The 12,936-nt window shown below is 44.2% G+C and overlaps 5 protein-coding genes across 5 annotated transcripts; 1 reads left to right on the top strand and 4 right to left on the bottom strand.

The window, feature by feature from the left end:
- Positions 1–13: 13 nt before the first annotated feature.
- Positions 14–1,256, bottom strand: Bfra_005690 (putative fad synthetase protein; the record flags this gene model as incomplete). The annotated part of the gene is made up of 3 exons (XM_037336068.1): positions 14–211; positions 371–815; positions 916–1,256. 3 exons carry the CDS (start codon positions 1,254–1,256, stop codon positions 14–16), a joined length of 984 nt encoding a protein of 327 aa, XP_037191278.1.
- A 462-nt stretch (positions 1,257–1,718) lies between these two features.
- Positions 1,719–4,165, bottom strand: Bfra_005689 (putative atp-dependent rna helicase dbp4 protein; the record flags this gene model as incomplete). Its single annotated transcript, XM_037336067.1, has 2 exons — positions 1,719–3,992; positions 4,040–4,165. 2 exons carry the CDS (start codon positions 4,163–4,165, stop codon positions 1,719–1,721), a joined length of 2,400 nt encoding a protein of 799 aa, XP_037191277.1.
- Positions 4,166–4,391: 226 nt separating this feature from the next.
- Bfra_005688 (putative atp-dependent rna helicase dbp10 protein) lies at positions 4,392–7,209 on the top strand (the record flags this gene model as incomplete). Its single annotated transcript, XM_037336066.1, has 2 exons — positions 4,392–4,671; positions 4,727–7,209. The coding sequence occupies 2 exons, from the start codon at positions 4,392–4,394 to the stop codon at positions 7,207–7,209; spliced, it is 2,763 nt and encodes a 920-aa protein (XP_037191276.1).
- Positions 7,210–8,125: 916 nt separating this feature from the next.
- Bfra_005687 (uncharacterized protein) lies at positions 8,126–9,338 on the bottom strand (the record flags this gene model as incomplete). The annotated part of the gene is made up of 2 exons (XM_037336065.1): positions 8,126–9,119; positions 9,196–9,338. 2 exons carry the CDS (start codon positions 9,336–9,338, stop codon positions 8,126–8,128), a joined length of 1,137 nt encoding a protein of 378 aa, XP_037191275.1.
- A 1,174-nt stretch (positions 9,339–10,512) lies between these two features.
- On the bottom strand, positions 10,513–12,576 carry Bfra_005686 (putative arm-like repeat-containing protein; the record flags this gene model as incomplete). Its single annotated transcript, XM_037336064.1, has 2 exons — positions 10,513–12,135; positions 12,187–12,576. The coding sequence occupies 2 exons, from the start codon at positions 12,574–12,576 to the stop codon at positions 10,513–10,515; spliced, it is 2,013 nt and encodes a 670-aa protein (XP_037191274.1).
- Positions 12,577–12,936: the final 360 nt, after the last annotated feature.

Here is a 12,936-nt window from a genome sequence, read left to right as displayed (position 1 = left end):
CCATACCCCACACCTAATAATCCCTCCCCAGCCTCTCCTCCTCGTCCTCCACCAATTCATACGCAGGCCGGAATTTTACTTCTCCTTCTCCTTCTCCCTTGCTGTCCTCGGCGACTAGTACTGGGTTCGGATGCGTATCGGTTGTGCCTCCTAGTGAGGTGTAGCCTTGATCGTAGAGCGGACAGTAGGGGATATTGAGGTGGCGGATGAACTGTGAGGGTTATGTCAGAATTTTGTCGTGAATATTTTCTGGTTTCTCGAATTCCACACCCTAGAGTATGTCCCTGGAAGAGAGCAAAAGAAAGTGACGCAAGCAAGGAACAGGCAGGGAAACCCCAAGAACGAATAGTAATAAGAATGACACACTCACCCCCCATATCTCCCGATAATGCCAATCAATCACCGGATGCACCCTCATAAACCGCGGCCATCCCCCATCCGTCAAATCAAAATGCGTCAGATCCGCACCATGCGGATCTGTCCTTCTGGTGCCCACCAAAATCGCCTTCACAACTGGGTGATCGTGTAAGTATTGCGTGAATGCTTCTTTCATCGGTGATGCGTAGCGCGAGAGTTGTAGATGGTAGTGTGCGGAAGACGAGGCGACAAAGGTGTCAACTTCGGGGAAGGGATGCGGAGAGAGGATGTAGACGGAGGGGAGAGCGAGGGGGAGGGGTTTAGGTTTGGGATTCGAAGATGAGGATGAGGATGAGGATGAAAAAGAGGATTGGTGATTGGAGAGCGCGGCGAGGAGGAGAATGAGTAGGACGAGACAATCTTTTCCGCCGTTGTAGGAAAATGATATTTCTTCTAGACTATGAGGATTCTCACATGTTAGCATAGTTTCAATGGGTACTTAATACTCAATTCCATGCCTCGCACACAATCGCAGAATCGCCTCACAGAAAACCTTACCTATACCTCTCCAAACTTTCCCTAATAACCCCCAGCGCAATCCTCGTCTGTTCCTGCACCCCCCTCAAAACCTCCTCCTCCTCTCCAAACTGTTCTTCCAGAAACCCATTTACTTTCCCCGCCACCTCATCGCATCTCTCTAGCAGATTGCCCACTTGATCTATGTCCCCATCCCCATCCCCATTCCCATTCCCATTCCCATCCTCATCCGCCCTCTCTCCCACCCCCAAATTCGCAGCATTTGTATCCGTATCCGGGTCCCCTCTCTCAGCGCAAGCAGCCTGCCATTGCTTTTCAATATGATTCTCATCTCTGTTCTGCATATCGCGTAATCCTCTCATATCATTATCTATCCTAGTAACCCATCTATCTCTCAATCAATAACTCTCCCGGGCATAAAGAATAATTAAAAGCAAAGCACGAAAGAAAGAAAAAGAAGTTCTGTACAACTTGAGGGTGGGAGGGTTCCCGCGCCGTCGGATTACCTCCGAGTCGAATTGGCTTCGGGGCTCCATAAAAATGTGAGGTAAGCTTCACATGGGCCGACGAACCAATCGTGGTGGCATGAGCTGTGATTACTTGTTGGAATGTGGGGGTTAGGTTGGAGGGGTAGTTTTAGCCAAGATTCGGTGAGATGGGTTATGGATTAGGGGTCTTGATTTGCGATACAATGAATATGTAAATATTTGACAAGGACAAACAATAGGACAAGAAATTCAAAAAGGGTATATAAAGATTCAATTCCGATCTGATTATCAACGCTATTTCTACATTTTATGTTACTCCTACTCCTGATGCCAAAATTAATTAAGAAGACCAGCAGCCAAAGCCTCCAAATCTTCCAATGTCTCGGGTTCATCCGCAGCTTCAATAACACGACTCTTTCTCTTAGCAACCTTTCTCTCGTCATCTGAATCATCCTCGAACCATTTCTTAGGTCTCTTTGCAGGTCTCGCCGTGCTATCTTCATCCTCTTCATCTTCTGGTAGAGGCAAAGATCTAAGGAGAGCCATAGGATCTTCATCATCTCCACCACCAACCAGTTCAGGTGCCTCATCGTCATCCTCCAATGCTGCTTCTCTTGCTTTACGTTTCTCACGCTTCTCCCGTTTCTTATCCTTTGCAGTTTGTTTATCAAGAAGATCTGCTTGGCGAACTCTTTCGGCTTCTTCTGCCAAGAATTTAGCTCGTTGCTCCTCTGCTGGACCTCTGGCGCGGAAATCTTCTTCGTCTTCCAATTCGTAAACTTGATGAGGATTGCCTTCTTCATCGAATACCAATTTGGTTCCTCTATCTTTGAGCTTAAGAAGCTTCTTCTTGGATTTCAGAAGTTTCTCTTTTCGTTTCGAGTCTATCACAATAGGGTCCTTGCTAATACCCTCGATAACCTTTCCTAATGGCCCGGTCGCAGCAACATCTTCATCATCATTGTCGTCGGAACTATCGTTATTACCCACGGGTATTACTCTCTTAACCGACAAGAAGTCATTGTCCTCATCAGCATCCGCGGTACCATCTACATCCTTCATAGGGGTATCATCTGCGATCATCTTGGAGTAATGACCAGACAAAACATCCTGGTTACGGCGCTCAAACATTCTATCGTATTTCGTTCGGACTTCTTCTTTCTTTTTAGGTTTCTTCTCGGTTTCACTGTCATCGTCGCTAGACTCAATGGCACCTCTTGGAGCATTTTTGACATTCTTTGCATCGTTTCCTTTCTGGAATTTAATCTTTGGCGCACCGGGAAGACCCATACTCGAAGCAAAACCCTCCAAATCAACCTCATTGATATTGAATATCTCCTTGTCTTTTTGTAAGAAGATGGATTTGGCATAACTGACAAATGCTTTCTGGCCTAGATATTTCAACTCAGGGTCCTGGAAACACATATTTTGTAATTGATTTTTGATGTCTTGTGTCTTATTGGGTCGGATATTAATCTTTTGTATCGGCACTTTCTTATGTTCCAATCGTTTCAGCATGCCCTCTTCCTCAGATGGATCTAGAAACATGACTGCCCGGCCTATTTTTCCATAACGTGCAGTTCGGCCAACTCTGTGAATATAGGTATCAGCATCCTCAGGGCAATCTAATTGAATCACCCAATCGACTGCAGGAAAGTCAAGACCTCTTGCAACAACATCTGTAGCAAATATACAAGAGTTTTTCGATGAAGAGAACTTTGAAGTAATGTCAAGCCTTGCGGTTTGCTTTTGCCTACCGTGGAGATGAAGCAATGGGATACCAGGTTGTAAATGCCTTAAACTTTCGTAGACAAAACGCACTTGCTTGCCTGAAGACATAAATACTATTATTTTAGCCTTTAGATTGGCTCGAATGAAGCCAAACAGCGTATTGAGCTTTGCAGGCAAAGGCACCACGCAGTAATGTTGTTGTAATGTTGCGGGGGTGGCTGAGGATGCAGCTTCATGTACTGCGACATATTCGGGTTCCTTCAAACTCAATCTTGCTAGATCCGACACTTTCTTCGTTTGTGTGGCACTAAATAGCATGGTTTGCCTTTGTTTCGGTAAATGTTCCAGTATAGCGTCGACAGATGTTTGAAATCCCATATCCATGATTCGATCCGCCTCATCTAGAACCAACATTTGCAGGTTATCAACATCAAATGCCGCCGTTTGGTCCATATGTTGTAACATGCGTCCAGGTGTACACACAAGTATATTCATCCTCCCTAAACGTTCCCTCTCCTCTTGCAGACTTCGACCTCCAATGATCAATCCTGCCGAGAAGGTGTGATAGCGTCCGATTTTTCGCAAAACCTCGAAGATTTGTATGGCTAATTCACGAGTTGGAGATATAATGAGAGCACCGAGGCCATCTAATTCGGTCCATTTCTGCCTGTAAAGATTCTCCAATACTGGTACTAAAAATGCAAGAGTCTTTCCACTACCAGTCTTCGCAGCGCCCAGAATATCTTTTCCCTTGAGCGCAAGAGGTACAGCTTTCGATTGAACGTCCGTCAAAGTTTTGAAATGAGATGCTTCGAGTCCAGATGATGTCGGTTCAGATAGGGGAAGTTCAGAGAAGCTTTTGATTTCTGCTTTCGCATCCTGGGAGAGTCAGTAAATGTCGATAAGGAAGGTATTGCTGCACTTACAAGCTCATCAACTGATTTCTGAAGCTTTTCATGATCTTCTATATCTCTTTTCCTTTTCAATGTTTTCGCATCATTTTTACCTTTGCTAACGTTCTTGGACTTGCGCCCGGAAGCTGGTGGTGCCATGATTCTCAAATATTTATGTACAATATCAATTGATCGCTCAAGGTCCAAAATATTTCGAATATATTTTTCCAATCTGCCTCCAAAATTTAAGGTTTTGCGCTAATGAAGGCGGTGAAACTATGCACGGGCCATATCAGAAAAAAAGTTGAACTGATAAGATTTTGGATATCTTCAATGCTTTGAATGCTGCTATTTGCGCGCGCTGTGGAAAAATACGACTCTCAAAATGCCTCGTCGTGCAGCATCCCCCGCGCTTTCGGAAAATGATTTTGATATCACAAAATCTCTCTTCAATGACGATATCGACGGAGATGATGACAATTTCGGAAATACAACTACTAAAAATGTAGATCCTCTGGATGCTAATGGTATACTGGATCTGGGACTTGAGAGTGATGGAGATGGCGATGGAGCTTTTATATCGGCACAGCAATCAGCTGCGAATCGAAAGAATTCAAATTTGAAAGGGCAGAGTGTCAAGAAGGGTGGTGGATTTCAAGCAATGGGTATGAAATTCCTCTCTCATTGTATTTTGCGCAAACATGCTAATTTTCAACCAAGGATTAAATTCTCATTTGTTAAAGGCAATCAGCAGAAAAGGATTCAATGTACCTACACCTATTCAACGAAAAACGATACCCTTAGTCCTCGATAATCAAGATGTTGTTGGTATGGCTAGAACTGGTTCCGGAAAAACTGCCGCCTTCGTCATTCCAATGATTGAAAAGTTGAGAGCTCATAGTGTGCGTGTTGGTGCAAGAGCTCTAATTATGTCTCCATCTCGAGAATTGGCCTTACAAACATTGAAAGTTGTTAAGGAATTTGGACGAGGAACTGACCTTAAATGTGTACTGCTTGTTGGAGGTGACAGTCTTGAAGAACAATTCGGATTTATGGCTGGAAATCCTGATATCGTTATTGCTACGCCTGGTCGATTCTTACATCTTAAGGTTGAAATGTCTTTGGATTTATCGTCGATGAAATATGTTGTTTTTGATGAAGCCGATCGTCTATTCGAAATGGGTTTCGCTGCTCAATTGGGAGAAATTCTTCACGCCTTGCCAATTTCCAGACAAACTTTATTGTTCTCTGCAACCTTGCCAAAATCGTTGGTGGAATTTGCCAGAGCTGGTCTTCAAGAGCCAAGTTTGGTTCGTCTCGATGCAGAGAGCAAAGTTTCTCCGGATCTTCAGAGTGCATTTTTCAGTGTTAAAGGTGCTGAAAAAGAAGGTGCTTTATTGCACATCCTTCAAGATTTGGTCAAAATGCCCACAGGTCTACCCGAGAATGCAATAAATGCAACAGACAGGTTTGACAAGAAGCGCAAGAGAGGTCCTGATGGCCCAAGTAGAAAGTTAAAGCCTACAGAGCATTCAACCATCATATTCGCAGCTACAAAGCATCATGTCGATTATCTCGCTTCTCTACTTCGTATGTCTGGATTTGCTGTTTCTCATGCTTACGGTTCACTTGACCAAACCGCTAGAAATATTCAGGTTGAAGATTTCCGTACCGGAAAATCAAATATATTAGTAGTTACTGATGTTGCCGCTAGAGGTATTGATATTCCTGTCCTAGCAAATGTCATTAATTACGACTTTCCACCACAACCAAAGGTCTTCGTTCATCGAGTCGGTCGTACTGCAAGAGCTGGTCAACGAGGTTGGAGTTACAGTTTGGTTAGAGATACTGATGCGCCATATCTTCTCGATCTACAGCTATTCCTGGGAAGGAGACTACTTCTGGGACGTGAATGTGGCGATTCGCCAAACTACGCTGAAGATGTAATTGTTGGTGCTCTGCAGAGAAATGAGATAGAAAGCAAGTCTGAATGGATCACGAAGCTTCTCTATGATGACGATGATCTTACTGCGCTGCGAAATGTATCAGCCAAGGGAGAAAAGCTCTACGTTAAGACCCGTAACTCGGCATCAAGCGAGAGTGCAAAGAGAGCTAAGGAAGTAGTAGCATCGAAAGGATGGATGGAACTACATCCACTTTTCAAGGATGTAACCAATGGTGCTGAACAAGCTCGATTAGACATGCTCGCAAAAATTAGTGGATTCAGACCTAACGAGACTGTCTTTGAGATCGGGCAAAAAGGCAAAGCTGCTCACAGCGAGGCTGCTGAAATCATGCGACACCGAAGGGAGAAAATCATTCCAAGAAGACAGAAGGAGGAGGACGAAAAGGCAGCAGCAGCAGCAGAAGAACTAGATATTGATACGCCTATGGAGGTAGATGGCGATGACAATGACGATGATGATCTTGAGGTCACGGTTACTGGAGGAGATGACGACATGGCCGAGGCATCGGAAAACGAGCTCGAAGTCACCTTCTCGAAAGCATCCCAAAAAGGCAAAGGACGAACCCTATCTTGGAAAGACTCCGAAAATTTCATGTCATACACACCCAAAACTATCAATACAGCAGAAGAGCGTGGATATGGTGTTCACTCTGGCTCATATAATACAGCATCTCAAAACTCGAATTTCGTTGAAGCAGCTAGGGGCGTTACTATGGATCTCACTAATGATGACGGTGCGAAATCCTTTGCCGAGCCCGCTAGAGCAAAGGGAATGAGATGGGATAAAAAGAATAGTAAATATGTCGCTCGAGCCAACGACGAGGATGGATCTAAAGGAACCAAATACATTCGTGGAGAGAGTGGTCAAAAGATTGCAGCTAGTTTCCAAAGTGGTCGATTCGATAGATGGCGTAAAGCACACAAGGTTGATCGTATGCCTCGAACAGGTGAAGCAGAACGCGAAGGACCTGCAAGTGCTGGTGGAGTTGGACGAGGCTTTGGTACAAGATATAAGCACAAGCAAGAGAGAGCACCAAAGGAAGCTGATAAATATCGTGATGATTACCATGTCAGGAAGAAGAGAGTTGCCGAGGCAAAGGAAAAGAGAGTGGGCTCATTCAAAGATGGTAGTGGAAAGTCGGAAATCAAGAGTACGGAGGATATTCGAAAGGATAGAAAGCTACAGGAGAGGAGGAAAGCAAAGAATGCTAGACCATCGAAGAAGGGTAAATATTAGTAATATAGCGTGTGCAGTGTATTTTTTAGAGAAATATAGATGGGTATTCTCCGCCCCGTTTGTATCACTTACTGAGGCCCTTGTGGCAATGTGTAAAAATGTGGATGAGTGTGATAACTTGGTCGCGCATCAAGTGACTGCATAAGAAATCAGATGCTTATTCTTACTCAAAGCTTATGGTTATACAAACTGCGACCCATTGGGGCGTCATGCGGCAAGTAGGCGGGAGGGCGTACTACATACATACCTACATACCTACATGTATACAGTAAGCAGTTCATAAGAACTCCGTACTACAGCAGTTTCCATATCTTACATGGCTGGTAATCGGTCTTGCTTTCGTAGAGTATGGCCTGTATCCACGATTGTAAATGGCAGTAAATTACTGTCCCCTCTGATCATACTTCCAGATCAAAGGATACCTTCATTACATCTTCAAATTCGTGTCAAATATCGTCAATTTTGGGGGAATTAACAAAACACACTTAGCATCTAATCAACATCAATGTGAACACCCACCAACCACACAATTCAATCCTAATGTTAAATATCAATTTCCCTATTCTTTGAACATCTACCAATACAAACTAATGACTTAACCAAGCAATAACTCGAAAAACTTGCGTAAAAACACTTTGACTGTAGGAAAACAGAAAAAACAGAAAAATCGTCCAAATCCTTCAAATCCTTCTAGTGAAACATAAGTACTGCAGAATCTCGATAAAAATCCAAGGAAAGTATAGAATGGAAAATTGCAAATGACAACGAAATGAAATGACAAAATGATTCTCGAAAAATAAAAAAGTGAAATATCGTATCCAAACAGACAATAGAAAAAGGCGTATGCTTTGTAGCGTGCGAATCGAGTATAGCTGTAGTTGTCCAGCCAAATTGACCTTGTCGAGAATTTCCATACTCAAGAATATGTATGTCCGTTGCCTCGATCGCTTTCTTCCTCTTCTCCTCGCGCCATTCTTTCTTCGTACTCAAATTCATTCTCATCTTCATCTTCATCTTCATCTCTTCCTCCTTGTCTTCGTCCCGCACTTCCGTTCCCCGCATCTCCATTATTCAATCTTCTTCTACTTCTTCTGCTGCTTCCTGGAACATTGTGCCTCTCGCTACCCTCACCGCGTTCATCTCTTCTCCTCATACTCCTACTTTGCATCTCTAGAGAATCAAGCTCCTGACCCATCTTATCCTTATACCCCCAATCCACATCGGCGTCAGTGACGCCCAACTCGGCAGTGCTCAACGCATCTGAAGCGCGGCGTTTGCGGGATTCATGAGCGGAGAGTGGAGACCAGGGACTATCTTGAGATTGGTGATGGGGTTGTTGAGTCTGGAGTTGAGTTTGAGGAGTAGAAAGAGGGGGGAAGTGGAGTGTTTGAGGTTGAGGTTGAGTGAGAGGGAGGTGGTGCTGGCTTTGGGCTTGGTGGTATGATAGATGAGCTGGGGGATAGTATTGAGAGGGATTAAAGCGATGAGAGTGTGAGGGAGGCGGTGGTGGTGTAGGAGCTGGTGGTGGTGGTGGGGAGGGGTAAAGAGGTGACTCGTAGGTGTAGATAGATTCAGGCTGAGATGCATTTGTATGGGGTGGCATATAGGATGAATAGTTTTGTTGAAGTTGAAGTTGAGAATGAGGTTGGGATTGAGAGGTAGTTGTAGTTGTATAAGGCTGTAAGTATAATGCAGATGTAGTAGGATGTAACACAGGAACTGAGGCTTCGGGATAGAGAGCTGGGTCATAGAAAGATGGTGGTGCCAAGAAAGGTCTTTGAGTATGTTGTGATGATGCTGTTGGGTCTTCTTGATATTCCTCATATTGACTAGAGAGGACTATGCCCTGTTCCTGCTGTCCATTGGAGGTATCACGGTTCTGAGTTTCGGGTCTAGATGGCGATCCACTACTTCACAGCACGCCGTTAGCCTAGCTCATCACTTACCCAAGCAACTAGAGCATCAAAGGAAAGTAGACAAACTCACCTCTGCCCCGACGAACCAACATCTGCGCCATTTGAGCCAAAATCTGTAAAACGATGTTCCTCCATATCGAGACTTGCGGCTTGAGCAGGCTGACTCCGACTGTCTCGCTCGCTAGACTTATCCAATCCGCTTCGTAAACGCATGTATACGTATTCAAGTAGCTCAGATGCTTAACCCAGCTAGAACAAGACTAAGAAGTACAAGCAAATGGAAGTAGAGTCCCGACAGGCGAGATGACGATCTTACTTATACAAAGTCTTAAATCCGTTCACATATTACATATTGCATGCATGAATTCTCCCCACAGTATCTCTGCACACAGAAGGAGAAAACCGATTGGGAAAATGGCTCATTACACAGCATTGCCTTACCATTAACAATAAAACGCCTCTATTACCGATACACTGGGTCGTTTTTGCATGTACATGCTGGTACTTGTGCCTTCACAATGTGTTCAGTCCAGCCGGACAGGGACCGCGTTAGGCTCGCTCCGGTCTACACACTGTATGCTTAAAACCGCTGCTTTGCTTCTTTTCCCAATTTCATCACATCCAACTTCATCACGAATTCATTTCTTCGAACATTTGCCACCGAGGCTGAGAAGCTGGAGCAAACATACTGTATCAGGCCATGGAGTGTCAAGCACATCTTACACGGAACAATTAAAAGTGGCTGATCATATATCAAGCCTAACATTGCACAAGGGAAGCTCTCCTTCGCGAGGCTGACAGTGGCTTGTTGGAAATTTGCATGAGGGTTGATGATTTTGGCGGCCGTGATAATGTCCTTTCTTCAACTTTGGCCCCCATCCAGACAGGGGTGAGATGGAATTTGCTGAGCCGCAGTCTGGGATGCATTGATGCGCACCATGTAATGACGATATTCCTATTTCGACAATTAGCATTGTTGACAAAATATTCTACGAAATGATGTTATGCACCGATGTCCACGAGTTTCCATGAATGTGTTGGTTTAATGCAGAGTTGCAGAAACGGGGAAGTTTGTTGAAGTGAAACGGGAAACGGAACCATTCTTGAGCTTCCATGCACAGCCCGTCTTGATGATGCTGGACGAGTAAGCCCTGCGCCTAATTTGTCTCCATAATAATTCTTTATCGTTGACGTCAAAATCTAGATCAGCTTCGAGGGTTGAATAAATAAGCAAAACCATAGATTGTTGTTTTCAAACCCCTGTCTCACTGAGCGAATAAATTGAAAAGGACTTGTGGTATCATTGTCGGATTAATCTAGCATATGGAGAAATATTATGTGTGTTGTAGCTCGACTATCCTAGTTTTTATATCCCATCATCTACATCTTAGCTCGACTTTTCTGTTCTCTTGTACTTCAAGAACCTCGCTAAATTCAATACCGCTTCATCAATCCTCGAACGAAGCTCTGGTGACTTTCTCTTGTCGATTGATTTTGCCATCTTCTTGCACTTAGGCAAACTTTCCTCCAAGTGTTTGTCGAATCCACTTCCCCAGAAAACCGACTGATCAAATGAATAACTTTTGTCGGCATAAATGTCAAAAATCTCGTTCAAGGCTTCCACCGCATGAGCCGCAGGGGTTTCGGGAACGCCTGCAATGAGAGTGACTAGGAAAATGCCAATTTCTCGATTAAGTTCGATAGGTGCGGGCTCGAGGGCAAGACTACCTAACACGCCAATACATTTGACCCCCAAAGACTGGAAAGCTGAATCATCAAGATTTTCTGCGTCTTTCTTAGAAGCCTTGGACTCGTCTGGGGTTTCAAAGCCCTTGGAAGCATGGTAGAGAGCCATAAACTTTCTGTGCTCATCCGCTCGTATCTGAACACGCCCTTGAACACTCTTACAAACAGCCCAGGCAATACTTGTAATAGAGGCAGCCAGTTCAACGTTCGCCGTGTTGGATGCAAGTACGCGACACACGACCTCGTCCCATATACGCTGGGCAAGGCCAGCCCATGACTTTTGCAGGCTACCAAGATGGCTCTTGGAAAAGTCAATGGATGAGACGGTCCATGCAATGTTGTTTAAAGCTGCCAGGGCAGGAGTTTGTACATCATCACCCTCCATTTTTGAGTCGCCGGATAGTTGTGTAAGAGCTACAACGGCGGGACAAGCGACCTGAACAAGTTGATGGAGTGTATCCTGATCATTAGACGTCTCCTCATCTTCTGGGTCATCTCCCAGGACCATATCCATGTCGGCCTCGATATCCTCCTGTGTCATTTCGTTCTCTCCGTCACTCAAGTCACCTTCTTCACCTTCCGACAAGTCTGCATCGCCGTCAACCATCTGGTCTTCATCCACTTCCTCGTCATCTCCAAATCCTTCAAACACCTCCTCCTTTCCGTTTCCAAGTTCCAGAGCTTCTTGAAGGCTAGTTGCAATCGATGCAGTAATTTCTAGGGCCATTTGCAAGACTCTTTCGGGGCTAGAATTTGTCGTGTGGCCGTTTGTCCCATAAGCACCATTGGTCTGTTGTGCTTGTTGCATTGACTCGATCAAAGTTGGGAGAAGAATAGCATCCGAGGCGCCGTCCATGGGAGCATTGTCATCGGCCCAATTCATTGCTGTGAATATATTATGAAGTACTCCACAAGTAGCAACGCCTTTAAATCCGCCAGAGTTCTTCAATTGCATCAGTAGTTTGAACCAATCCTTCTGCTCTGTAATAAATTCGACCAAGGTCTTATTGTCTTCTGTTAAAGCTGCTAAGCATGATAATACCTCATTGTTGATCTCCAATGGAGTTGTATCGAGTGACAATAATCCAAACAAAAAGTTGATAATTGTAGACAGTTTTGATATAGCTTCGACAATTTCAACCTCTGCTTCAGACAGGGAGGTTAACAGTGTTATTACAGAACTTGTAAGACTCCACAGAAGATCCTGTTGAGGTTGTGGTATTTTCGATAACGGAGTATCTTTTGAATCGATCGTTTCGATAATCTACTTTTGTTAGAGTAATTATTGGAGAATGGGACTACTGTGACTGCTTACTGATTTGACAGCTCCCTCAATTGCAGTCAAAATATCCTGTCTGAATAAATGCACACAAAAGTCCGCTTCCTCTTCCAATGCTAGATTTCTCATTATTCCCCATCCTGCGATTCTAGTTTCCATGCTCGAGTCTGTAAGGGTTTGTTCCAGCAGGATTCGAACAATCTGCTCTCGCAAAAATAACTTTCGACATTTTGTATCGTCAACGAGGTTCGCAATTGCAGTCGCAGCGGTTGATCTCTTCAATTGGTCTGCACTTTGTAGATCTTGGAGAACTGGTAGAATTTTGCTCTCTCGAATAGCTGCAAGCTCTGGGTCGGTGGGTGGCTTGATAGATTTTGCAGTTGGATCAGCGCGATGCTTAGTCCTATTTCTAGAAGCTTTTCCCATATTGATATTTTGAATGTAAATCAGGGTGATATGATATGATATTGGGTTGAGTTGAATTGATTAACTTGTGTTGAGAGACAAAATACGAGGTCTTTTTCCCATATGATATCGAAGTAGGTACTTGTAGATTCGAATTTCTTTTGGTTCCCGAGCCGACCAAAATTCAAACAAACTTTTTTTTTCTGCCCCTCTATTGCCTGAGGTATCAATATTTAATTGACAGCTTCAAGTGACTAAATTTCCCCGCCAATTTTAACCTTTGGGCTTGGGCCAATTATTCAGGCGGGAATAGCGCCCGCAATTTAATTGCTTGAGGCATTTTGTCCCTGTTCCCCTTATTAATCCTTTGAGCCATTTCTG

The sequence above is a fragment of the Botrytis fragariae genome, assembly GCF_013461495.1.
Source record: "Botrytis fragariae strain BVB16 chromosome Unknown tig00000075, whole genome shotgun sequence".
Taxonomy (NCBI): Eukaryota; Fungi; Ascomycota; class Leotiomycetes; order Helotiales; family Sclerotiniaceae; genus Botrytis; species Botrytis fragariae.
This window is presented reverse-complemented; position numbering and strand designations above follow the sequence as displayed.